Source organism: Sus scrofa, chromosome 13, assembly GCF_000003025.6.
Source record: "Sus scrofa isolate TJ Tabasco breed Duroc chromosome 13, Sscrofa11.1, whole genome shotgun sequence".
NCBI classification, from domain to species: Eukaryota; Metazoa; Chordata; class Mammalia; order Artiodactyla; family Suidae; genus Sus; species Sus scrofa.
The window spans coordinates 109,950,631-109,977,503 of NC_010455.5; the positions used below are offsets into that span (position 1 = coordinate 109,950,631).

Sequence of the window (26,873 nt, forward strand, 5' to 3'; positions counted from 1 at the left end):
GAATGAAAGGTTTTGAAAGTTCTGAAGGACCTCTCAACATGGGTAAGTGGGTACAAAACAGTGGAACAAAATGTACTAAACATTAGGTAACAAAACATTCTTCTTATGCTGAAATTGCCAGAAGGGTTAGCTGGGAGAAATCAGAATCTGCTTAATTTGAAACTCCTTTTAAGAGGCTATACAATCAACTCTGCCTCCATCCAAAGAAAAAGACTCACTGTCCTGTGTTTTCACTAACTTTCAATCTTTTGATGCATAAAAAGAAAGAATGAGATGAATTTGGGTCAAACTTGTCATTGAAGCATCTGGTAGCAGCCTTTAGAGACACTACTGGTGTTCTTCGGTCATGGGGGCCATATACCTAAAAACGGTGCCACAATAGCCAAGACATGGAAACAACCTAAATCTCCATCAACGGATGGCTGGATTAAGAAGATGTGGTACGTATATACAAGAGAATACTACTCAGCCATAAAGAGGAACAAAGTGATGCCACTTGAAGCAACACACTTGCAAATAGAGATTACCTTACAAGTGAAGTCAGTCAGAAAAAGAAGGACAAATACCATATGATATCACTTATATGTGGAATATAAAATATGTACACATATATCAAATATGGCACAAAGAACAATAGAAACAGACTCACAGACATAGAGAAGAGATTCATGGTTGCCAAGGGGGAGCTGGGAAGGATTGGGATGGATGGAGAGTTTGGGGTTAGTAGATGCAAACTATCACATTTAGAATGGATAAGCAATGAGGTCCTTCTGTACAACACAGGAAACTATATCCAGTCTCTTGGGATAGACTGTGATGGAAAAAAATAAAAGAAAGGTAACATTATATATATATATATATATATATATATATATATATATATATATATGGATGACTGGGTCACTTTGCTGTACAGCAGAAATTGACACATACTGTAAATCAACTATACTTTAATAAAAACAAAAAGTTTCTACATAGAGATTCCCAACCTCCACTCACGATAAATTATTCAACAAATGTTTTGTATCTTGATACTGCAGCCAGATCACTCTCAACTACATAGAAGCTCTTTCCTTTTAGCCTCCGTTTCATTACCTCTCCCTATTCTCAACCCCAAACTTACAAATCTAGGCCTCCCCAAGAGAGGGAAATACAAAGGCAAAAAGTAAGCTACTATGCCACACCAGGTTACAGCTAACTGGCCTTCCCTCTGCTCAGAATAAAGAAAAGTACAGATTATGCACCTAGCAAATATTTGCATGGTCTCCGGAGCAGTCAGATTCATCCATTTGCTCACAAAAGCACACAACTGCAGCTGAGAGAATAAATCAATTCATTTCAACAAACATTTATCAAGCTCCAGTCTGATTGCAAAGTCTTTAAGAAAAAAAAAAAATCATGCACCTGGCTATTGGCGCTGATTTTTTGAAGAAGTCTAGAAACATGCTTCTCCCACCCCCTCCCACCAATAACAAATTGTGAGAAAAAAAGCAACTAACTCCCTCAGGTTGATCAGCACAGCAGCATTTCACAGTGTACAGTGTAACAGGCCCAAGGCATGCCAGCTCATTTTGGTAGATGGAAAAGAATCCCCTTCTTATCTTGCTGGGGAAATAGCAATTTTGTTTGCTGTACCGAAAACACAGTGTCCCCACTTACTAAGAGATCAGTGATTAATTACCCAACCATTAATCACTCTTCAGTATTTTGGATATAAAAATTAATTAATATAAACTATATATATATATTGAAACAAGTTGCGGCATCACTGCTTTATATTACACATTCAGGCTTATCAGAGATCTACTTGGAATGAATTCTAAACATGCAATATAAGAGCAGAGCAAAACCAACTCCTGCCAGATACTGAAGAGGATCTACCTCACCCCCAACCCTTATCCCCACCTAAGATTTCTTCCTGGGAAGCTTCAGTATGGAGTTAAGGGAATTCAGGCTATTTGACTATGAGTCAGGCTCTGTCATTTACCTGGTGACCTAAGGAAAGTCATTTATAAACTGAGACCTCAACTTTGACTTTCAAACAGAGATAATCTGGGGGTTCCCACTCTGATGCAGTGGAAATGAATCTGACTAGGATCCACGAGGATGCGGGTTCGATCCCTGCCCTTGCTCAGTGGGCCGGGGATCTGGCATTGCCGTGAGCTGTGGTGTAGGTTGCAGACGTGGCTCGCACCTCACGTTGCTGTGGCTGTGGTGTAGGCTGGCGGCTACAGCTCTGATTCAGCCCCTAGCCTGGGAACCTCCATGTGCCATGGGTGTGGCCATAAAAAAAAAAAAAAAAAAGAAAGAAAAAAAACCAGAGATAATCATACCCCTTTTATCTCACTTGTGATGATCAAATGAAATCATGACGGTTTTATGAAAACTGTCATAATCACCAATATTGATTTTTAAGTCCATAGTCCAAGAGTCAGGGTAGAAAAGGAAAAACCTAAGAAAACCTACCTCTGTTCCCAGAATTGTATAACAGGGTCTTTACAAGTTTTAATGGGCTGTAGCCTCTTGGGTTTAGGCACTGGGACAATTTTAGAATCATGTCCATGAAACCAGTTTTAGAAAGAAAGGAAAACGTTTTTTTCCTTATCCTATCTACTTTATCTTACATTGCATGATAGGTTGACACTGGTTTTATTTAACTTATCAGTGTTGAGTGGCTGTTGGTTGTTATGAAATATTATATTTAGTGTCAGTTGCCTTGATTAACATGCTAAAACTGTTGAGATTAAGCAAAACTGACACATATTTCACTGAGATAGGGCAACCAACCTCAGCAAAACATGACAGTGGTAAATATATATTTTTGTAAGTTGATAATTTTAACCATCAACCCTGCATTGGCACTAAAGAAAAAGTAAGGTAATGTTCCAGAACTCAAGGAGCTCTGAGTTTAGAGTGGAAACAGCCAGATAGAACATTGAGGTCAGGACGATGAGAAGAGGTCAGCGTGTGTCCCAGAGTGAGGCAGAGGGGGGCTGCTGCTCAAGTCAAGTGTTAAGGATGTTGGGTAGCAGGCAGGGGTAAGCAGAGGCTGCAGGCATAGAGGCCCAGTGTTCAACACACAGTGAGCCAGGGTCAGTCAAAGACAAGGCTGGAGGGGGAGGCAGAGGTCACATCAGGAGGAATCCAGGCCTGGGGACCCAAGTGTGGGGTCGCCCTGTGGGTCAATGCAGAAGTGGAGCTCAGGGGAGTGGTGCACTGGCCGAGGGACACCCCCACTATCTCCTTCCAGAACATTCTGCCACTGTATTCAACACTGAAGTTTCCTGTGGAAAACATTTTCCTACTAAAAATTGAAAATAGTTGATACATTAAAGGTAAAAGGGAATAAATCACCTTTATAAAATTGTAATAAAAATAACCACAGTCCAGGAGTTCCTGTCATGGCTCAGCAGTAACAAACTGGACTAGTATCCATGAGGACATGGGTTTCGATCCCTGGCTTTACTCAGTGGGTTAAGGATCCAGCATTGACGTGAGCTGTGGTGTAGGTCTCAGAAGCAGCTCTGATCTGGGGTTGCTGTGGCTGCAGTGCAGGCCACCAGCTACAGCTCTATTTCGACCCCTTACCTGGGAACTTCCATATGCCGCAGGTGTGGCCCTAAAAAGATAAAAATAATATAATAAAATAAAATAGTAAAAATAACCACAGCCTGGAATAGCTGAATAGAGAAATCATTGACAACACCCTGTTAGAATTCCTACAAAACGCTTGCACATTTTTTTTATTGACCTCTACCTCTACTTCTAACTCTATCTGAAAAATTGTTTTATTAAGATATAAACGGGGTAGAAAAATCAAGGGTTGTAGCCAGTTTCAGCTTCTGAGAACAAGATGCAGCTCTGCAGGTATGGGCAGCCAGTCACCTGGAGGATGCCAAGACACGGGCACGCAGGTGTGCAGGGCCCTTCCAGGCTTGCTGGTGAGCCAATGTCACAAGAAATTCTCCAGGAAACCATCATCTCTATAATTAAGTTTACCAGGGGTATTTTTAAAAAGAAATACCAGGGGCTGGGGATAAAAGGGGAAAGTGGGGGAGAGGGAATTATTGTTTAATGAGTAAAAAGTTTCAGTCTGGGGTGATGAAAAAGTTCTGGATTTGGATAATGATGACAATTGCACAACAATGTGAATGCACTTAATGTTACTGAACAATATTTTATGGCATGTATATTTTACCACAACAAAAGGCGCGGAGGAAGAGTGGAGAGAGAGAGAGGCAAAATTTAAAAGTAGCAAGATTTCTAGTAAATTCATCTAAGAGCCTCACACTGAATGTGATGTACAGCCCCAAACTGAATTTCTCAGGAAACACGTTAAGAAAAGCATTATCTGGGGAGCTCCCTTTGTGGCTCAGCGATTAACGAACCTGACTAGGATCCATGAGGATGCGGCTTTGATCCCTGGCCTCGCTCAGTGGGTTAAGGATCTGGCATTGCCATGAGCTGTGGTGTAGGTTGCAGACACAGCTTGGATCTGGCATTGCTGTGGCTGTGGCATAGGCTGGCAGCTGTAGCTCTGATTTGACTGCTAGCCTGGGAACTTCCATATGCCATGGGTGTGGCCCTATAAAGCAAAAAAGAAAAGAAAAGAAAAAAGAAAAGCATCACCTGGAACATGCCAGTAGCCTGCCAAAGACTATATGTCCCAACGGGCTAGATTTTGTAATCATGGGCAGCTTTTCTAAAACAAGATAGAGCACCTTCCCCCTAAAGGTGACAGGGCACTTCACATGATTTAGTTCAGAACTCTGCCCTGTAGACCAGAAAAATGATCTTGTATTTACATGACAGTAGCTAGATTGTGTTTACTAAGGGTTCTCTGTGAGCCAACTGCTATCTTCCCTTCCTTTCTTGTAGATGGGGACAAAAGAGACAGCAGTTGGAAAGTAAGCAACAGGACCAAAAGCCATGCCCAAGGCCACAGCACTCACAGAAGAGGTTGGACTCGACCTAATTTGGAGGCTTGAGCAGTGCTTCCTCCCCCCATTCCAGAGCCTCACGGCAGAACAGGGCTCCTACTTAGTAGGGAGTATATATTTGCCTACAATACAGCAGATATTTATTTCTGTGTGTGCAAAATATCCAAGTGGACTCAGTAAAATCATATTTGAGGTTAAACCACAGAGATAAGAAATTCAATCTAGGGCCCCAATTAATTGATTATTCTTTTAAAAAGAGTCTCCAATGTTTAACAGGTTTAACTAGTTAAAACTGGGCACAGCCCTAACGTCTTCAACATAATCCTGATGGAGTTTCATTTCACAAGTCGCAAACACCCTCAAATAACGGCACTTAACATAGTAACTATTGATTGTTTAATTACTTGAGACTGCTTTATAATCGCCAAGTCATTAAGGGTGTTGTGAGAACTAAAAACTGCAGGTCACCAGGGTGCTGTGCATCAAGTTACCTGGCAATTCACTGATAGGAGATGGAAGAGAAGTATTTCAAGCTAAAACCATCCCAACACTTCTAGTGAAAAGTGGGCATACACCTGCCAAGACAGTAATAGATGTTTATTGAAAAGGCTGAGGCTAAAGAAATAAATGAGGGAAAGAAAAACCCAAGATAGAGATAAGGATGGATGAGACTCCACCCCAAAGTCAAAGACACCAAAAAGAGCCTTTATGCCACCTGAGAGGCAGAACCTGAGCCCAGTGGATCTCAACCCTGGCTGCCTGTAAGAGGTATTTAGGAAGTTCTGGAAACCAGCTTTACCCAGCCCTACAGCAGACACACTAAAACCAAATCTCTAGAGAAGGGCCCAGATATGTTTCAGTTTTTCTAAGTTATCCAGATGATTTCCATAAGTAGTGAGGGCTGAAAACCACCAGTAGGAACAAGAAATCCTACAAAGTCCCCTGCAAGCAACTCTGGAGGTCCTGCCACCCAGCAAAGAAAGTGACCTTCCTGATGCATATGGCACACAGACTCACAAAGGTCTTCCTTCCCTCTGTGTTTACCCAGCAAACCATCTAATTCATTATTCCCACTGGATCAGAGCATAAGGCAGCATGGTCTGGAGTCAAATTAGATGCAAAGTACAGAGGGATCTTGGAAAAGCACATCAAGCCAACCCATTTCAAAAGCAAATGATTCTATTTATGGGGCAGGAGTAAGATTGTTACTTATAATTCTGGCCAACTGCCATTAAAGTACTCTCTGGGAGGTAATAATAATAACTAAATAATCCTAAAGCCTTAGCTAGTCAAATGAACCTGTGACTAAGAATGATGCTTTTGCATGTCCTACAGCATCTTAGAGATGTTTTGTCTATTTAATGTTAAAAATCACAATTTCTGCACTCCTAGAAAAACAGTGCTTGGGATTTTTGGCAGCTACAAAAAACAAAGAAACAAAAAATCTAACTGAATGAAACGGACTAGCACCCTTGGGCTATACCATTAATTTATCTTAATAGGTAATCTTTTACTATAAATGGTACAAAAAATATTTTAAAATGCAATCAACATAACAGACCTGGCCCAAGAGCCTGGTTTATAAGGAAATGAGAAAGACAGACCTGCAGCAATGTTTTACATAAAATGCCCGATCTAGCAGATGATTCAGAGGCTGCAGCAATGTGGAGATGGGCACTTACCTATGGCACTGGACATAAGCCATCCTGATTTTCTGTGTTCCATGGAATAGTTTCAAGAGACATTAATGGGGGTTACTTGGACAGGGAGAGGAAAAATAAGATTCCATAGTTAAATAAGTTGGGGAAATATTGGATAAAACAAAGTACTATAAATGCTAATGTTCGAGAGGCAGGGATGGTTAGTAACGCTGTGAAAACTTCTTCTGTCACTCTACTCCTTTTTTTCACAGAGCTGATCTTGGGTTCCACTGAACATACTTTGGGAAATGTGACTAACTAGCTAACAAATGTCAGTGAGACAAAGGTCAGGCAAAGGCAAAACCAGAGAGACCTCCACTCAATCCAAAGACCCTGTCTGCCTGAAGATCACAAAACAGAAGGGGTACAAGAATGAATCTGGAGCTAGAGTCAGGCCACCTGGAGGGGACTCTCATGTCCTTGGTAACACACAGCATCATGGGCATAAAGATGAAGAAAGGAAAGAACAACACAGGAGTATACTTCCCTCATCCTTGTACACAGAACTACCATCTACCTCATAAATGATAACAGCAATCATCAAACCTTAAGGGTACATAACAGTTTAAATTTAACAGAATACTTTCATAGTCCTTAATGCATTTCAATCTCACAGTAAGTTGATGGGGCATATCAGGAGAGGTATTTTATTCTCCTTTTACAGATGAGAAAAACTGAAGCTCTAAGTGGTGATGTGCAAGCTCAAAGCTACGGCAAGTTAGAGGTAGAACAAAACCCAGAATGACAGACCTTCAGCTCCCAAGTGAGGTCCTTACTACCCCACTCCTCTCACAGTAAGACTACCTTAAGAGGAAATATTGTTGATTCTTCCCCTAAATTTATAAAATAGCCTTTTTTTAAAAAAAATCACTCTCACCTCACTGAAGTTCCAGAGTACTAAACCTAATTCATCTCATTTCCTCTAATAATCTACCTTGTTTTTACAAATTGTTGAGAAATTGGCTTTTTTAAAACATTAAAGGCCAACTATAGTATCTAAATGGCAATTTTATCAAATGCCCATATAAGAAGTATGACGAATCAGATTTAATATACATAATACAATTCTGAGGCTACATAAATATCAAGAAATCAAAGGTAGAAGGTGAAACACAATGATATGTGTGTTTCTGACTTAATCTTCTATGAATGCTTCTTTCACATCAGAAATTCTTCTGTTAAACTAAGACCATGGAAAAGAACTGGTAAGCTGGACATGCGTATAGAAGAAGAAAAGGTTGCCGAGTGCCTACTACGGGTCAGGAACTGGGCTAGGGGCTTCTCCACACATTACACTTCAGTTTTCACAATAAGCCTACCCTATATATTCCTAACAGATGAGGAAATCCAGGCTCAGAGAGTAGATTGGCCAGCTTCACATAACTAGAACGAGGCAGAACCAGACTGGGATGCCAGCTCAGTCTTGCTCCAAAGTCCTCATCATTATGAAAATGCTTTCCACTTATGAAAATGCCAAATTACACCCCAAGATGGGTAGATACCAAGGCCTATAAGCTTTTTTCAACTCCCCCCCTTCCCACAGTCCATTCAGGTCCCCAATCTGCCTGGACAGCAGTAATTGCTCCATAGCCTACACTCCCACTGCCTCTGTTGGGACATCAATTTTATGACAGAGTTTTACCATTTTGTCTTATTTTTAGAAAAGTGGTTCTCAATGGAGGGTGATTGTGTACCTCAGGAGACATCTGGCAAAGTCTGGAGACATTTCTAATTGTCAGGACTTTGGGGTGTTACTGGCATCTCATGGGTAGGGTCCCAGGATGCTGCTAAACATCCTACAATGCATAGGACAGCCCTCCGCAACAGCAAAGAGCTAGCCCACCCAAAACGTCAGCAGTGCCTAGGTCGAGAAACCCTGCCTTGAAAGGATAATGCGGTTTAGTAAATGTGCTTTAGTCTGCTCCCCTATAAAATCACAAGAAGGAGTTCCCTCATGGCTCATCAGTTAATGAATCTGACTAGCATCCATGAGGACTCAGGTTAGATCCCTGGCCTTGCTCAGTGGGTTAAAGATCCGGCGTTGCCGTGAGTTGTGCTATAGGTAGCAGATGTGGCTTGGCTCCTGTTGCTGTGGCTGTGGCGTAGGCCAGCAGCTACAGCTCCAATTTGACCCCTAGCCTGGGAACCTCTATACAGCCCTAAAAAGCAAAAAAAATAAATAAAAATAAAAATAAAATCACAAGGAGTGGGAGTCCCCTGGTGGCTTAGCCAGTTAAGAATCTGGCACTGTCACTGCTGTGCCTCAGGTCACTGCTGTGGCTTAGGTCCTATCCATGGCCTGGGAACTTCCACATGTTATGGGCACAGCCAAAAAAATAAAATAAAATCATGAAGAGTAACTAAGACAACATATATGAAAATCCTCACCACAGACTTAGCACTCAAGAGTCCTCATTAGTTAAGCTGACTGCACATGTCTTAGAGTAGGAACCACCTCAGTTGGCCCCATATTCTTCCTACACAAAGCACAGGGCTTTCTTCATTGGCACTAAACAAATGTGAAATAATGTACTCTTTATATTGGAATTCTTGCTTAAAAAAACAAATGCCACTATTATCTAAGAAACAACATTCTCACATACTCATTCCTTACCAAGCAAGAAGTGAATAGCATAATTCATGATTCATTACAATAGACAATGAAAAGCTACATTGCATCCTGAGTATGTCACAGAATCACCTCCATATCAAGACTGTTAATAAGCTTACTACGAAAATGCCACATCTTACTTCACCAGAAGATTTATTAAGAGGTCCCAATATACAGGAGTTCCCATTGTGGCACAGTGGTTAACGAATCTGACTAGGAACCATGGGGTTTCGGGTTCGATCCCTGCCCTTGCTCAGTGGGTTAACGATCCGGCGTTGCCGTGAGCTGTGGTGTAGGTCGCAGACACTGCTCAGATCCCGCGTTGCTGTGGCTCTGGCATAGGCCGGCAGCTACAGCTCAGATTAGACCCCTAGCCTGGGAACCTCTATATGCCGCGGGAGCAGCCCAAGAAATGGCAAAAAGACAAAAAAAAAAAAAAGAGAGAGAGAGAGAGAGAGATCCCAATATACAGATTTAAGGAAATCTCATGCAACAGGCTCGGATTCTTCTATCTATACCAGGTCAGTTTTGACCATATCGATTCTCAGGTCTTGAGTCAAATTATTCAGAAACAACCTTAAACTGTAATCACAAGCATGTCAAATAAAAACAGCGAATGTCAAATCTCAGAATGCGTATGTTGAAAATGACTGGCATCACATCTCAGGTCAAGACCTTTGTGCTTTTTTTACTTTTCTCAGTTTATGCATGTTAGAGTCAGTATGAAAATCCTAAAGTAAATGATTACAGATAATGTTAGGATTAGAATGCACTCAAATGGTCCTATAACAGGATAACCTATGTCATTTTTGCAGTTTCTGGAGGTGTGGCTCCAGAGTCTGCACATCAGAATGAACTCATATAGTTATTTGAAATGTAGATTCCAGCACTCCACCCCAGACCTACTGCATCAAAATTTGAGAGGTTGGGCCTGGAAATCTATATTTTTAGTCATTTCCCAAATGTCTGTTTTGTATAGTAAAGTTTGGGAACCTCTTCCAGGGTACCGAACCCCAGAAAATTGATCTGCCTCATTTATAAATTTCCAGCATGGATCTTACTACTACAGACTACCAATAATTAATTTAATGTAAAATCCACACTCATCTCCTACCATAAAAAAAGAGGTAAAGCATTTTGTTGATTACTTTTGTGCAAACATGCATGTCTGAAGTAAGCAGACTGATAGTTCATGGAAAATGCTGAAAAAAAAAAAACGAGAATAAATATAAATAGAACTATCAAGGAAAACAGAACTCAATTCTGGACCCCACACAGGTCACTATCTACTAGGTACCAGATGGAGGATATGAGGTCCCTATCCTTATTTTCCTCTATTTATGCATTTAAATTATTTAATGAATAAAAAACAAAGAAGTAAGATAATTTTAGAATGGCAGTGCCATGAAGACAGAAAACAAAGTTGATGTGATAAAGTCAGTAAGGGAGGGAAGCAGAGGCAGTGGGTGGCTACATTAGATACAAGGATGAAAAACGGTTTCCTTGAGGAGGTAACAGTTGAGCTGGACCTGAAGGAGAAGAAGCCAGCCAGGAGCAAAGGATTCTAGACAGAGGGAACTGTTATAAAGACCGTGAAGTGAGAGCAAGGTTCTCATGAAATTATTATAGAAATTAAATCAGAAATCAGACAATACATACAAAGTGTTTCAGGACATAGAAAACTATTTGAAAGTATTAAGTATTGTCTTTATTAATATGTTACAATAGCTTCAGGACAGAAGCCAGGGTAATGAAGGATCTCAAGTCTATGTCATATGAAGAAAGAATTAAGCAACTAAGGCTACACTGCTTGGAGATCAGAAGACATAAGTATGTGCTTGGCAGAAGGAAGGAGAAGTCTTCTTCAAATATCTGAAGGACCAGGTTATTGAGGAAGATTTACATTTTTAAATAGTTCTGAAGGCATGGAATGAGCTTACACTGGAAATTTAGAAAAGCAGAATCTTGTCTCAATAAGATAATGAACATTCAAAGAAACTTCAAGCAAACGGATTTACTGGGAGGTAATGAGTTCCACATGACCAGAGGTAATCAAGGCTGGGATGAATAGACAGCTGCAGAGGAATGACTGAACTAGATGACATATAAGAACCTTTGCAGCCCTTGAACACACACCATACACACTCTCTTTCTTTCTCTCGGTCATAGTGTTCTCTCTCAACAAGCACTATACCCACTAACATAGCCTCTTTACTTCACACTTTACAACCTTAAGAGGGTTTTAAAAGAAGCTTGAAAGATACTGAGGGACTCCACTATATTCCTGATTCATGTTGTCACCCTGGAATACAATATGTCTCTGTCTCTGCAATAACCAGTATATATTTCTAAAAGGCAAATTAAGAAACAGGATAGACAAGTATTCCTTTTCGAAATCTGTGGCTACAATTTAGTGGTGTTTAAGAAATAAACATTAAATAATTATTTAGACCCTCTAAAATAATTACTCTCTTTTAACAAAAACGTGTCTGGATTCCATTAGGTCCCAATAGGTGGCACGCCAATAAACAGCCAAAGCCTTTAGCAAACAGATATGTGGCCTTTTGTTGGTTTATTTTTTAATGAGAGACTTAGGCCCAAAAAGATGATTTCCTCATTAAAACCCTGACAGAGAATCTCTACTCTTCCTTATTTATGTATTCTATCCAGTAAATAAAGCAAACCTAAACAAAACAGATACTGAACTGCCACTTGACCACCTGGGACCAAAATATGTGATTAGAAGATAATCATGTCTAAACTTCCAAGGACAGACCAAATTAGACTTTGGAGTAAGACTAGAAGCAACTTTGAAAAGCTAAACATTACTAAATGAACTTTATATAAAACATTTCCACATCTAGACGTATATGGCTTATATGAAGATATACATCAAGAAATGTTTTCTTAAGAAGTCCTGTTGTGGCTCAGAGGTAACGAATCCGAATAGTAGCCACAAGGACGCAGGTTGGATCCCTGGCCTCACTCAGTAGGTTAAAGATTCGGCATTGTCATGAGCTACAGTGTACATCACAGACGTGGCTCAGGCTCAGATCTCACGTTGCTGTGGCTGTGGTGTCGGCTGGTAGATGCAGCTCCAATTGGATCCCTAGCCTGGGAACCTCCATATGCCACAGGTGTGGCCCTGAAAAGACAAAAAAAAAAAAAAAAAAAAAAAAAAGAAAAAGAAATGTTCTCAATATCTACATATACTTTTGTTTATTGAATTAAATATGCTTCTTAAAAACTGCTTGTAAATAAAATTGTATTAAGATTCTCTTAGGACAGCTTATTAGAAGAAACATATTATGAGGGACTAGGAGTTTTAGGTTAGTAGATGCAAACTATTACATTCTGAATGGATAAACAGTAAGGTCCTATTTATAGCACAGTGAACTATATCCAGTTTCCTGGGATAGACCATGATGGAAAATAATATTTAAAAAAGAATGTGGGAGTTCCCATCGTGGTGCAGTGGTTAACGAATCCGACTAGGAACCATGAGGTTGAGGGTTCGATCCCTGCCCTTGCTCAGTGGGTTAATGATCTGGCATTGCCATGAGCTGTGGTGTAGGTCGCAGACGCGGCTCCGGATCCCGCTTTGCTGTGGCTCTGGTGTAGGCCAGTGGCTACAGCTCCAATTAGACCCCTAGCCTGGGAACTTCCATATGCCGTAGGAGCGGCCCAAGAAATGGCAAAAAAAAAGACAAAAAAATAAAATAAAATAAAATAAAATAAAAAAGAATGCGTGTTTATATATGTGTGTGTCATATATATATGCATATACGTCATATATATGACAGTCACTTTGCCGTACAGCAGAAACTGGCCCAACACTGTAAATCAACTATAATTTAAATAAAGGAAACTTATGAGAATCTTTCCAGAAAAGAATGGCTTCATCCACATAATTGTTCATAAAATTATATCTCATTTTATGAAATCCAGGAACAACAAAGTTGGAGTTACAAAAAATTAAAATCAAAGGTTTAATATTTAACATAAAGAAAACATTTATCATAGAATTTTTTAGTACTCAAATCTGTTCCTAGGGCCATAAAATTTATATTTATGTCTACAGTATTTAGAAATATATCTATTCCACTAAAGTTAAGTATAACCTATAACGTAGACAATCACTTCCTAACTCATTTCTCTTTAGCTTCACATATATTTGAGTTCAGTTTCTTTGTTTGTTTGTTTTAATCCTTCAGAGCTCAGAGGAATGGCAGGACTGGATTAGTGACTTAGGAAACCCAGGTTCCCTGTCCTTGAGGAGGTGCCATCTAATATATGTAGGTTGCCTAGAAACCAAACCCTTAGCTGGGTATGGTGGTTTAATTCTTTAGATAAATCTTTCCAGGTCCCCACAGCATTTCTCACAGCATTCTCACTTAACTAATGCACAGAAAAGGGCTGGTAGAAAGAAACCAGGTCTCCTGTCCCAAAGTCCAGTGTGATCACCATAGCCATCCTTGCAGTCTCCCCTCAACTTGAGAGGTGCCAAAATTCTGTATCAACCACTAAGAGAAGAGCACTCTTTACAATAATGCTAACACCATAGTCAGTAAACTCCTTTCCTCTCTACAGCTCTGAAACCTCCTGTTCTTTTTTTTTTTTCATTCCTTTTCCTTCTTTCTTTTTTTTTTTTTTTCAGATGACAAGAAAATAGGGCTAATTCTGCATTTTCCAAATGTTCTCATCATTCATTGAGGATCCTTATCTCTTTGTTATCCTGTCTTGCAGGAATGTATATATAGTCCACCTCTTAGATTAATGGACAAAGCTGTGAAGTGTCTCCCAAATGTGTATTCTGCAAGCAGGAGGCATAGGATGGGGGCAGGGCACTAGAAAACCAACACGATGCATAGTTGCTCCTCCATATTGACAGTAAATCAGAAGTAATTCTCTACCTAAATCAGGGCTTAATTCATTAGCTCACGTTAATTCACAAGTTCAATCCAATCTCTCAAAATGCAATAATACAATCTTCCAACCTAATTATCTTCACAGAAAGTATTTAAAAGCATTTGCTGAGACACCTTTCTTTCTTGTGTCAGACAGGATCTATGTCAAGTGAAAAGCTTGGAAAGACTACAATATCTCTAATTGCAAGGGGTTGACATTTTAGGAAATAATCATTTCTTGTAAGAGAAAAATTTTCCCCTGGAGTGGACACAAAAGTGTACCTCCTGGTAAATAAAAGTTTAAATAGTTATTATATATATATATAAAATATTTTAAATTTATTATATATATAATATATACACACATATACTTTTTACATTCTGTAGAATTGGAAATATTATAATCTGGATGACTTCTATAATAATTTTAATCAACTAAGATAAGTTTAGGATTCAGAGAAACAGTTCATTAAAAATAGAACAAGAGAGATAATCTGTAGTGGAAACACCATCCCATATCACCACCACTCAGGAAAGTGGTGGATATTTCCCTAGAAATAATCATGAGGAAACAGTTGCTTTGTTTTGAAGCATTTATTTCAATAGCTTGTTCACTAAAACTCCCCGAGCTTTAGTCCAAAAACAGTTAATTTCCACTTTCTTTTGGTAATCAGGAGAACCAACCCATTTTTCCAAATAGTCGTTTTCTAAAATCATTCACTGGGAGAAAAATACCTTTTAAAAACATGTTTGGAGTGAATTTGTAAGCCAAAATTAGTAAAAGAACTTTTCATTCCTCAGCTCAACCTCAACTCAGGTCTGACTTTTATTTTCTATCTTGTGAAAGCCATTGCTGCACTAGGTCTTTCTTGGTGAGGTGGCCAGTTTTCTCCTAATGCTGTTTACTAAACTCATTTAACTCATGCCCTAGGCCAGTAACAAATCTTCTTTTACAGTGGCAATACTTTAACAGCTTAAATTTCTAAAGTAAATAGCATCCTTTTCACCTTTTAAAACCAATCCTGGCAGCGATGAAAATAAAGAAACTAAACACTTAAAGAGCTTCAAATACTTGGAGTTCCTGTTGTGGCACAGTGGAAAGGAATCTGACTAGGACGCAAGAGGTTTCGGGTTCGATCCCTGGCCTCGCTCACTGGGTTAAGGGTCTGGCATTGCTGTGGCTGTGGTGTAGGCCGGCATCTGTAGCTCCAATTTGACCCCTAGCCTGGGAACCTCCATATGCTACAAGTATGGCCCTAAAAAGCAAAATAAAGAGCTTCAAACGTGCAACGTCAGAATTCATGTGTCGGATATAAGCTCTGTAATGTATGATGAAGCGAAATGCCCACACCCCAGAATCTGGTTTAAGCAATGGGACTACAGATACATTTTAAAAGATGGAGAGTCAATTAATAAGTATATTATTTCATTTTAAATCTGTTATGAAACATATACAAGTACAGACGGCACTGCTATTCAGCCTGCTATGAACCGAAACCACACATAAACCATGTTCAAATTCAATGAACTTACCTTATACACTTGTCCATATGTTCCATTGCCAACAAGTTCCACCAATTCAAAGATCCCTGCAGGATCCTGAAAGAAAACAAATAAACAATAAAAATTCGAAATAATATTCCAGGCATTGTCTTAATCAAAAGCAAATACACATTTGAAATAAGCCAATAAATAACAACTTTAGCTTTGGGGGGTACTCATATGTTAATATTAAAGAGTATTAAAATTTAATTCAGCTCTAGCTATGAAATTAGTCAAAATCCATTTGTTTCTATTTTACATTTCTATGAGATATGTTTAAATCAGACAAAAGGAGACAAGTCTTCCACTGAAACAATAAAAAAAGAATCAACACATTTCTCACTCTCAAGTGGAAATACACTTAGAGGCACATCAGGATAAAATCAAAGACTCATCCAGAGGGGGCTCTAATTTTTAAGATCTTTCTGTTTGACATTTCTGAGCTGTTCACTGTGTCGAACGCCAGCAGTTCAAAACGGTGTGTTCCGGTGTTGTGGGGCAATCTTCCCTCCCGGAGTCAATAGTTTCCAAAAGAAAAGAGCATCAACCCAACTTCCTGTCACAGAAACTATTTCTTTGGATTCATCTCCCCTCTCGACAATGCTGCCTCTGCAAAATACGCTTTTGCAGATGGTCTCCAGTTCCTTCAGTGGCTGGGGAATCCCTGCAGAATTTAGAATGCAAACCAAACTAGAGAATTATGCAAGTTCTTACCACCAAACAGGTGTCTGCTAACCCTCAACATCAACTAAATGCTAGAGTGCTCAATAAATATCCAATAATCATGGCTATCATCACTGAACTACCGTCCCAGACAGTAGGGGAAAAAAAGGCTATAAAATTCAACTCAGGCAGAAAGTGACTTTGACCCCTACTGATTCCTAATTGGACAGAAATTATTTCTCGAAAGGCCTAGAGCAGGAATCACAATCACACATGTCCACATATCCCAGGCAAGTAATGGAAAGGAGCAAGGTGGGCCTGTGGCAAACTGGAAAGTCAAGTCTCCTTTTGGTAGGGGTGGTGAGAGGGATCCTAACTGGTACCAGTAGTCAGAATGTCAACCTATGAGCACAGTCTTGTCAGGGCTAAAGATTTTTTTTAAGAAAAACTGAGTATTTTGTTTAATATCAGATCTCTTCATTTTAAAATGTTAGGCTTTGATTCACTTTTTTTTTTTAAAGGGCCATACCTGTGGCATATGGATGTTCCCAGACTAGAGGTCGAATCAGAGCCACAGCTGCCAGCGTACACCACAGCCAAAGCAACGTGGGATCCAAGCAGCATCTGTGAGCTACAGCACAGCTTGTGGCAATGCCAGATCCTTGGCCCACTAAGCAAGGCTAGGGATCGAACCCACATCTTCATGGATACTAGTCAGATTCTTAACCTGCTAAGCCACAATGGGAGCTCCCTAACTCACTTAAAAACAAACAAGTAAGAAACCTCTGAGGGACAAATAAAAAAGACTTCAACCTCTAGCCTGAAAAACATTTCCAGCAAGTTTATGGGGCACTGCCATGTGGTATGACAGTGTCTGAGAGGCAGGAAGGGGAAAGCCTGGATTTTAGGTTCAGGCAGACCGGGGCTGAACATCAGCTCTGCCCTCCCAGCTATGGGATCCTAGAAACCACCCCCCCGCCCCGGAGAACAACTTGGTCTCAAGGCAGATTAAACAGGGATGACATCTACCAGGAGAGCTCTGGGGAAAAGGAAGAGAGGGCCTGACACCATATCCTGTACACAGCCAGCAATCTATACACATCTAATAGGAATCATTTTCAAGCTGAAGAATCCCACACCATTTAAAGGGAGAAGGGCTGCTATTCATGGCAAAGGAGACAAATGAGTTTGATGTGACAAGTTAGAGTGCTTCAAAGAGGCAGTCTGATTGGCCAACGGGGACCTGCTATACAGCACCTGGAACTGTACCCAAGAGTCTGTGATAATCTATATGGGAAAGAATCTAAATATCAATGGATATGTGCATATGCATAACTGAATCACTGTGTTGTACAGCAGAAATTATCACAGCTTTGTAAATCAACTATACTTCATTAAATTTTTTTTAAAAGACTATATACATGTATAATTGAATCATGTTGCTATAAACCTGAAACACTATAAATCAACAATACTTCAATAAAAAAACGGGCTTAAAAAATGGGCTTAAAAATAAAAATACAAATGCAAATAAATAAAGTGACAATCTTTAGTAAATCAAGCCCAAGAAAAGACCTTTTCGATGCGCCTTCTAAAATCCCACATTGAAAAACAATTTAGGAGTTCTCGCTGCGGCTCAGTGGTTAATGAATCCGACTAGGAACCATGAGGTTGTGGATTCGATCCCCAGCCTCGCTCAGTGGGTTAAGAATCTGGCATTGCCATGAGCTGTGGTGTAGGTTGCAGACGCGGCTCGGATCCCACGTTGCTGTGTCTCTGGTGTGGGCCAGTGGCTACAGCTCCGATTGGACCCCTAGCCTGGGAACCTCCATATGCCACGGGCGCGGCCCTAAAAAGCAAAGCAAAAAAAAAAAAAAAAAAAAAAAAAAAAAAAACAATTTAAAGCAAAAATGAAAAACCAACAGTTGAAACACTTAGTCACTCACGAAGACTGGAATTAGCATTATACATTGTTATAAAACCAAGAGGGCAAGAAACCCCACTACAGACTCGTATCCTGACTGAAGAGAAGTCCACAAGTTCCAGCTATGCCCCACCTGGCCAGGGAGGTGTGGACAACATCCTGGAGGGAACCAGGACACAGGAGGACACAGTAAGGGTCTCTGTAGACGGAGAGACCCCAGAGCTAAAAGCTACTGTCAAGGCCACCTGTGAAGCACCTCAAGAAGGGAAAGAAAATTTGTGTTTGTTAAACTAGGAGGCCATTAAAGCAGCAGGTTTTATTACAAACGGGATTAGAAAGAAATGAGGAAAAGGGAAAACAAAACCACAAATGGTGGCAGCTGCTGTTTGTTTCTAAGCTGTGCCTCCCAGTAGTTTGTTTGCTTAGTGGCGTTTCTGCAACAAATTTCAAGAAAGGTTCTACATGTGCTTGAAATATCTCAATTGTGTTTTCAACGTTCATTTTTCCTGACTAAAATTAATTATATATATATATATATATATATATATACACATATATATATAATAAAGGAAATATATTTATATATAATATATAAATATATATATGAAGGATATATATATATAAAGGATATATATATATATATATATAAAGGAAAAAAAGGAGTTGTAACGTGGTGACCACTAGCTGCCTTAAGGAGCCTGGGAAGCAGAGGAGGGACAGAGGGGGAAACAGGAGCAGAAACGGGGGACCTGCCTCGTCACCCAGGGGTCACCCCACCACACAGACCCCTCCTCAGGGCTGGAGTTTAATGGTCAGGTCTCAAGAGGAGCTGGGCAGCTGACTTCTAGACCCCTTCTTCTCCTCCAATAGTCCTTTAATAGGCATATGGCCTAGCCAGTTGGAGCCAAGGCTCAATGCCAAGACTTCCGTTCCAACTGCGGGGAGAGAGGCTCTTTGCAGGGGACACATCCAAGGGGCTCGGAAGCAAAGGTCAGCAGGACTGCAGAGTCTGACTGGCAACCCGCCTTGGGTAGGCAACCAAACTGGAAATAATCATCAAATTAGGGTGGTTCCCCGGGAGACAGACTCTGAGAATAGCTGAGATTTACACAGAGGGTTAATTGGGGTGTGCCTCGGAATCAACACCAGCAGGGAATGAGGGAAGAAAGGCCAGACTGAACAGATGGAGAAGGTCAACACAATGCAGCAGAATAGAGACTTCATCTGCTGCTAAAGGAGCTCTGGTTTGGGAATGACTCACTCTTCAAAATTACCCTCCCCTGAGGCAAGGGGGCCTCAGTACCCCACCTCCATTGACTAGTCTTTGCATGCAGGCTGTTACTTGGCCTCATCCCAGAAGCTATGATATTGGGTGAAGTGACACTCTTCAACTGAGGACAATTCCCAGGTGAGAACCATTGCTAGCCACCTGTCTCCAAGCAGGTAGACAACAGGTGCCTCAATAGTGGAGAGGGAATCTGGGTGACCCATCACAGCATCCACAAGCATTGCGGCTAGAAATGAGCACCCACCTAGAACCGGAAGAGAAGTCTCTAAGCATCTACCTTCCATAATATACTGACAGTAGTAAGACAAAATGGCACAACCAGCTTCATGGTGTTTCCAAAGGGGGGCTATCTGAGATCCTACAAAGCACAAGGCAGAAATTGTTTTGGGACATTTGAGCTTAGTCCCGGCTCTAAGCTTCCCTCTCCACTATCCCTCTAACCGAGCACCTAGAGAGTTGGATGTTTGTGAATGTTCTCTTACACAAATGCATGTACATGTGACTTTCTTGGGGAACAGTGACAAAGCTAGAACACTGCTAGCACTCAGCTGTGTTCTCCATTCTTGCAGGACTCTAATTTCTCCCATGGCTCACCAATGACCTCAATCTCTTTGTTTCTAATGTTCTCTTCTCAACCTGTCCTGGCTATTCCCTTTGAGGCATTTACACTGCTGAGCACTGTGATGCTTGTTGAAACCGACCTCTCCTTTGTCTTCCATCATACCACTCAGCTTCTCATAGAGATTGTTTCTTCTGCCCATATCTTAAAAGTTGGCTGAGCCCAAGCTTCCATCCCCATCTTGTTCCCTAAGAACTAGTGATTTTTCTCTCTCAAAGTCCACCATATGCACTTACTCCACACTGTTCATACAATATACCCGCCTCCAATCTCTTGCTGGGATTGTTTACTTCCAATCAATTCTCTCCTCCTTTCAATCCATCCTTCTAATGGATCTTTCTAAACACAACATTTCTGAAATAGACATTTCTCAACACAACACGCCACGCTTTAAAATCCCATCCAATGTGGTTCGAATTCAAAGTCAAGGTCCTGTCATTTTTAGGCTCAGCCTTCAGTCCCAGCGTCATCTTCCATCGCTGTGTGCTAAAACCAACCACCTTAAACCTCACTTGCCTGATACATCACACTTGGCCATGGCTTTCTCCTTTAGTTCATAAGGTCTGCCACAGAGATTCTTCCTTCTACCATTCTCTATGAGGTAAGCCCATCCGTGAAGGTCCAGGGTGACACCTTCTCTGTGCAGCCTTCCTCAAATCAGTGCCCCACCTCAGTGCACCCAGAGCATGTTGTGCGTGGCTCTATGATAACTGCTTTCACACAACACTATTTGCCCTTCCATTTCTCTCCCCTGATGAATTATAAATGGCTCGAGAGCAAGCACTGGAGCATATTTATCTCAGTGTTTTCCAGCACTTATCATGGTGTCCGACACGTAACTGCTAGACATAACTATTTACTCAATGAGGTTGACATCCCACTTCCAGTGCTCCACAGCATATGTAGAGGAAGTTGCAAAAAAAGGAGCGGGAGGGGATCAGAATGTAGAGCCAAAGGTCTAACAAGCTTATGTCATTTCTTTTTCAATCTAGACAAAGCTGTCCCGGCCACTGCCCCTTCTGCACCCCCCAACTCGTCTCCCAACTGTACAAAACTTGTCACAGGCATAAGCTGCTACAGTATTCTCAGCTCTAAAGAAAATTCATAAAACCCGTTGGTGTAAGATGTGCCGCAGGTGCGTGGAGAAGACAGGCTGTCAGGATGTGACCATGTGCAATGCAAAAAGGAGAAGACTCTATGCTTAATAATCATGTTACAAAGACAGGAAAGCTAAGAGACAAGAATCAGCTTAATTCTCCTCTCATGTTTGCTTAGTGGCTCGTAAAGCCAGGACGGGCAGCATGGAAGAAGGTTACATACACCAAGGAGAAAAGAGCAAATCATTGACATTTACCAAAGTCAGAAATCCCTGTTGGCTACACATGCCTTTATTCAGATCTTAACCTTTGCTGGGAGGCTGAAAAGAAAATTTAATTCTAAGGTAGAGTAGTTTACATTATTTCATAATGAAATATAACGACGTATCAAAAGACAAGCTGTTCCATGAAAGAAAATGTAACTTCTCAGCAAGTCCTGATGAAGGCAAATTTGGTTAGTCGTAATAATAAAAACACAATAATCTCTGACATTTCATGATCCTTTAATGTGCCAGGCACTAGTCTAAGCATTTTCCATGAATAGGTTATTTAATGATCATAGTTCTATCAAGTGGATGTTATTGTGGTCTTCATTTTACTGTGGAGGAAACTGAGGCCCAGAGAGAGTAAGCTCCAAGTCAGAATCACACCACTGAGGGGTGGCTGAGCCAGGATGGGTGGTGGGTCAGATTCCAAACCCTGGGTTCTTAACCACTCACTACCTCATCTGCTTCATGGAATCCGCATTCCCGGCCCTTGATTTACCACTTGCTAGCTCTCCAGCCTTGGGCAAATTTTCAAAACTACCCTAAGTCTCAACTTCTTCATCTTTAAAACGGGGACTATATTATCTCCCAGACAGGGTTACTGTGAAGACTGTGAAAGTGTCCAGTCTAGCTCAGGGCCAACAAATACTAACTTCTTTCCTTCCTTTTCTTTTTCCCTGGGAAAGAGTTCATTTAATAGACAACTCAGTCTATATTTCATCTATTTTCAACTAATAAAGCCAGCAAAAGAAAAACCTAGTGTTTGTCAACCAAGATCACCACACACTTAACAATCAGGGTCAGATATTTGTGGACAAACAAGTGTCTCTTTAGAAATTAGTGACACAACTTGGAAGACACATTAATTTCTTTGGGTTCCTGGGATGCTGGAATAAATTCTGTCTCTCAGCTGATGAAATTCAGGTGGCATCAGCAGGCTCAAGTCTGACTTCTCAGCAGGGTGGAGTGATTTAAGATCTAGGAGTTAATATTCTCAGTCACTGAGTTATACTTTAATTCTTCCAGGTCCCCTGAATGACACTGGATTTATTGGAACACTAAATAACATCGCTGGACTAAATCCCCAATACTGAAAAAGGCAAACCTAAGTATTCAACTAAGACGACTACCTGCTCAGCATCATAAAAGATGTTACGTATTCTACCCAGCCCCTTCCCCTTTCTCTGAAGATGAAATCAAGAGAGAAATTGTGAGGGATCATAGCAATAGTTTGCACAGACTCTAGACAACCCTTCTCCCAAACTCCTCTTAAAGACATGGCCGATCTCTGGCGGATCTTTCACTTGAGGTCACCAGCTCTGTGGCAGGGTGAAATAAACCCCCGCAGAATGTGGATGGCTGATATAGCTCCCAAAATGACTACCTACCCCCAGATTCCCTACTGACATCTGCCAAAAGACTGTGCTTACTCTAAACTTATGGGTCTTAAAAAGACCAAAATGTTATTTCTCTTAGAACCATATTTAGCAGCTGTTTTGTTCAGTTTCAGCCCTAACTGACAAGCATATGCTTACAAAAGCAAAACAGAACAAAGAAAACAGGAACAGTAGGAGAACTCTCCACATTTATCTTGAGCCTTCAGGCTTTTCAACACCATCGTTATTCCAAAGTAAGTACAGAGCTGGGAAACATTTGCTGACGCAACACAACATCCCCCAATTCTAGTCCATGCTGCACTCACAGCCAAGTAAGATCCCTTGAATCATTGTTCACTGACCTTTCCTACTAATGCAGGGGTCTGAGGAGCCAAAGGTCCTGCCCTCCACAGAGGGGTTTATTTTATTCAATCCCTGAGTGCTACCCGCACCCTGACACCCACCTACCATCTGGGATGGAAGCAGGAAGTACACTGTCCCTGCCTCCTCGTGCTTCTAGTCTGGGAAAGGAACAGGCATGAGCACATAACTACAGGTCCACAGTCATTAAATTACAATGACAAGCACCACACAGGAAAAATACAAGGTGCTCCAAGAGTATACACCTGAGAGGTGTAAAATAGAGCCCAGGAACAAGAGGATCAGCAGCATCTCTGGAGCGCTGGAACGCACAGTTGGTTAGGGATCTAGCATTGCCACAGCTGCTGCAACTGCGCCTCGGATCTGATCCCTGGCCTGGGAATTCCATATGCTTTGGGGAGGCCAAAAAAAGAAGAAAAGAAAAAAGAAAAAAAGAAAATAGATCCCAGACTTCTCTTTATTTACATACTGGCCAAGCCATGCCTCTCAAACGGAACAGATTATCCAAGTAAAAAAAAAAGTATATAAAATAACATAAAGATAAAACACTGATTGCTGAACTTTTTCACTCGATCACCTATGTCGAACAAATTAAATTATGCAGACCTATCAGAGGATGGGTGCAAAAAAGTTAGCTTTCAAGGAGGGATTCTGCTCCTTGCTAATGTTTCACCTCTCCTATTCCGATTTTCACATCTGTAAAATGGAATAATCCTGTTTGGCCCACAGACTTTCAGCACAAGAATGGGCGGGCACCTCCCCAGACCCATGAGTAGGGTGTCTGCCTTCGGGAGGGGCGGTGCTCAGTGCAGGTGACTCTAGGGTGCTGTCTGCCCCTTAAAGCTGTGCTCAGCTAGATTGTATCAGTGTCCTTTCATCAATACTAACTCTGGCAGGATCAGGACATGGTCCCAGCCAAAGATCAAGAGACGCGGTCCTCAATGCTGGTAGCTGCCAGTCCTCAGATCAGGGAGACCCGAGCCTCCCCACTTCCTGTTCGGTCCAAAATTTCACCTGCTACTCAACAGTCATCACCCGTGAACCAGCGTCCCCCTCACCTGCCACTGCTCATCTGCTACAGTGGGACACTGCAACTCCAGCCTGTCCTCATGAAGGCAGCCTTTAGAATGAGATTGGAAACCCAGCTCCTCAGGTTAATAAGCTATAACAGTCATTATCACTGTCTCTGGGATAGACGATGGCCTCAATGCTTTACATACATTTCCATTTTTAATCTTCACAGCAACTGTAGGAAGGAGATATTATGAACCCCAATTTTCAGATGATGCAACAAAGGCTTCAAGGAGGTAAGTAACTTGTTTCAGGCTAAACAGTATGTGGTAGAGAGAGCAGCCAAGACCAGACTATAAAGTAAGGATAAAAACACCTCCCACGAAGATTGTTCTGAGGGTCAGAAAACAACATATATAGAACATTCAGCACTATGCACAGTAGTGCTTAACAAATAAAAGCAACTGCTATTATTGCTCTTGCTGCTAGTTATCGTTATAAGTTACCCAAGATGAGATGACAGCATTGTCAATAGTAGAGGCAGAATTTAAATCCTGGTCATTTGAATCCAAGTCCATCATCATTACCCGATTCTCTACAAATGGCCAGGGCTGAAATTAACTTGGGGCAGTGGGGGTGATGAAGGCCTTGCAGTTAACAGTAGAGGCAGAGAAGGACCAGTAACCTCAAACCAGATAGACACAACTAGCCAAGTGGATGAGAACACAGACATAAAATGTCTCATGGCTGCTCAGGGCCTCTCCTTCCCGTCAGAGCCTGGAGTCCCAAAGATACAGATCCAACGGGTGCTGAGATTTCCATCCAAAGCTATAGTTTCTTTTTTTTTCTACTTTGCCAGCAGTAAGGATGAATACTGAGTACTTAAGTTAACCAACTAATTGACAGTAAGAGGCAATAAACCATAGTAGTTAAGACCACAGATGAGCGCCAGAAAGTCTGATTCTGACCCCAGCTTCACCATTTACTAGCTATATGACCTCGAACATATTAATCTCTCTGTGCCTCACTTTTTTCAACTGTAAAATAGTTACAGCAATAGTACTTATTTCATAAGATTACTACAAAATAATATATATAAAACATTTAAAGCAATGTGTAAGTACTCAAAAGTATTCACCAATAATTCTTTATTCTAGAATACGAATTCTAAGACGGGATGACATATATGAGATTTGCTCACTGCAGTATCTCCACTACTTAGATCAGTAACTGTGACATTACAGACACTCAATAAATAGTCGCTGGATGAATCATGTCCCCACATCACTAGTTCCACCACCAACAGCCACAATGTGATAAAATCTCTGACATCTGGAACAGATATTTCTGAGATTATATCAATAAAATCCCTCTCCTCATTTTTTACAGAAGAACAAAGTAAAACCCAGACAGGTAGTATATACTCATTAAAATCATAGGTTTTTCCAAAAGGAAGCATTTAGGTGGTATGTCCAAGGTCTCAATCAGCTGGTAGCAGATTTAGGTCAAGATCCCTAGTCCTTTGACTTTGAGTCTTTCTCTCTCTGTTCAAGAAAATCGTTTGATAAACCAAAGGAATCACTTACTGTCTTTTCAAAAGTGACCCTGGAAGGGAAGAGAGCAGAAACTGTGAGGAGGGTGAGAGGATTCAGGTGTGAATTCCAGGTACTTGGGTTGAGAAGTGAATTCATTTCATACCCAGAAATGATGTAACAAGATACATCACACATGGCCAAGTTATATTTCAAAACTATATTTTGAAAAATCCCATTGATCTATGCTGATACTCATATTCAGCTTAGTTCTAAATCACAGTTGACCCCTGAACAACACAGGAGTCAGGGGTGTTGAAAAATCCACATGTAACTTTACAGTTGGTTGTCTGTATCCACAGTTCTGCATTTGTGGATTCAACTAGATGTGGATCGTGCAGTACTGTGCTATGTATTTATTGGAAAAAAAAAATCTGCTTATAAATGGACCTGTGAAGTTAAAACTCATGTTGTTCAAGGGTCAACTGTATTTCCTTACATGATAAAAAAAAAAAAAATTCTGCATCATTGTTGATTGTTGTTTGCTGGCTTAGACTGGAAACATGGTCGTATACAATTAGGTACACAAAATGAAAGAGAGCAACCCAAGAAGGACTTATTAACTTAGATATTTACACTGATTTGGGGACACAGGTACTTTAATCCTTTGTCAGCTCTTGGGATTCACCAGCCAGGCTGTCTCATCTCTCTTGACCTGGAGTCCCCAAGCCATGGCCACAAACCTGCCATGAATCCACTGCTCTCTTCAGAAACCATTCCAACACAACCATGGTGCAGGAAAGTCACACTCACTCCATGAAGCAAACTGAGAGAATTCCTCCAAGATACTTGGTCACAAGGCAGATTTGGGGCAAGGAAGAGATCTCCACCTTCCAGAACTTTCCTCAACTCACGCACAGTCTGTTCCAGCTCAAATGTATCAAGTTGCTCTAAAGATTAATACGTACATAAAGGCCTCCTTCCCCGGTCCCTTCCCTCCATCATCAGGCTTCGAG

At 41.0% G+C, this 26,873-nt stretch overlaps 1 protein-coding gene across 13 annotated transcripts in view; it reads right to left on the reverse strand.

Annotated features, from left to right (window-relative positions):
• Window positions 1-26,873, reverse strand: part of TNIK (TRAF2 and NCK interacting kinase) — a 409,498-nt gene that overhangs the window by 307,783 nt on the left and 74,842 nt on the right. For all 13 annotated transcript variants that reach the window (XM_021071173.1, XM_021071170.1, XM_021071167.1 and 10 more), the window contains exon 2: window positions 15,692-15,757. In XM_021071173.1, coding sequence (XP_020926832.1) covers window positions 15,692-15,757 — 66 coding nt within the window. The remainder of the gene's footprint in view (window positions 1-15,691; window positions 15,758-26,873) is intronic.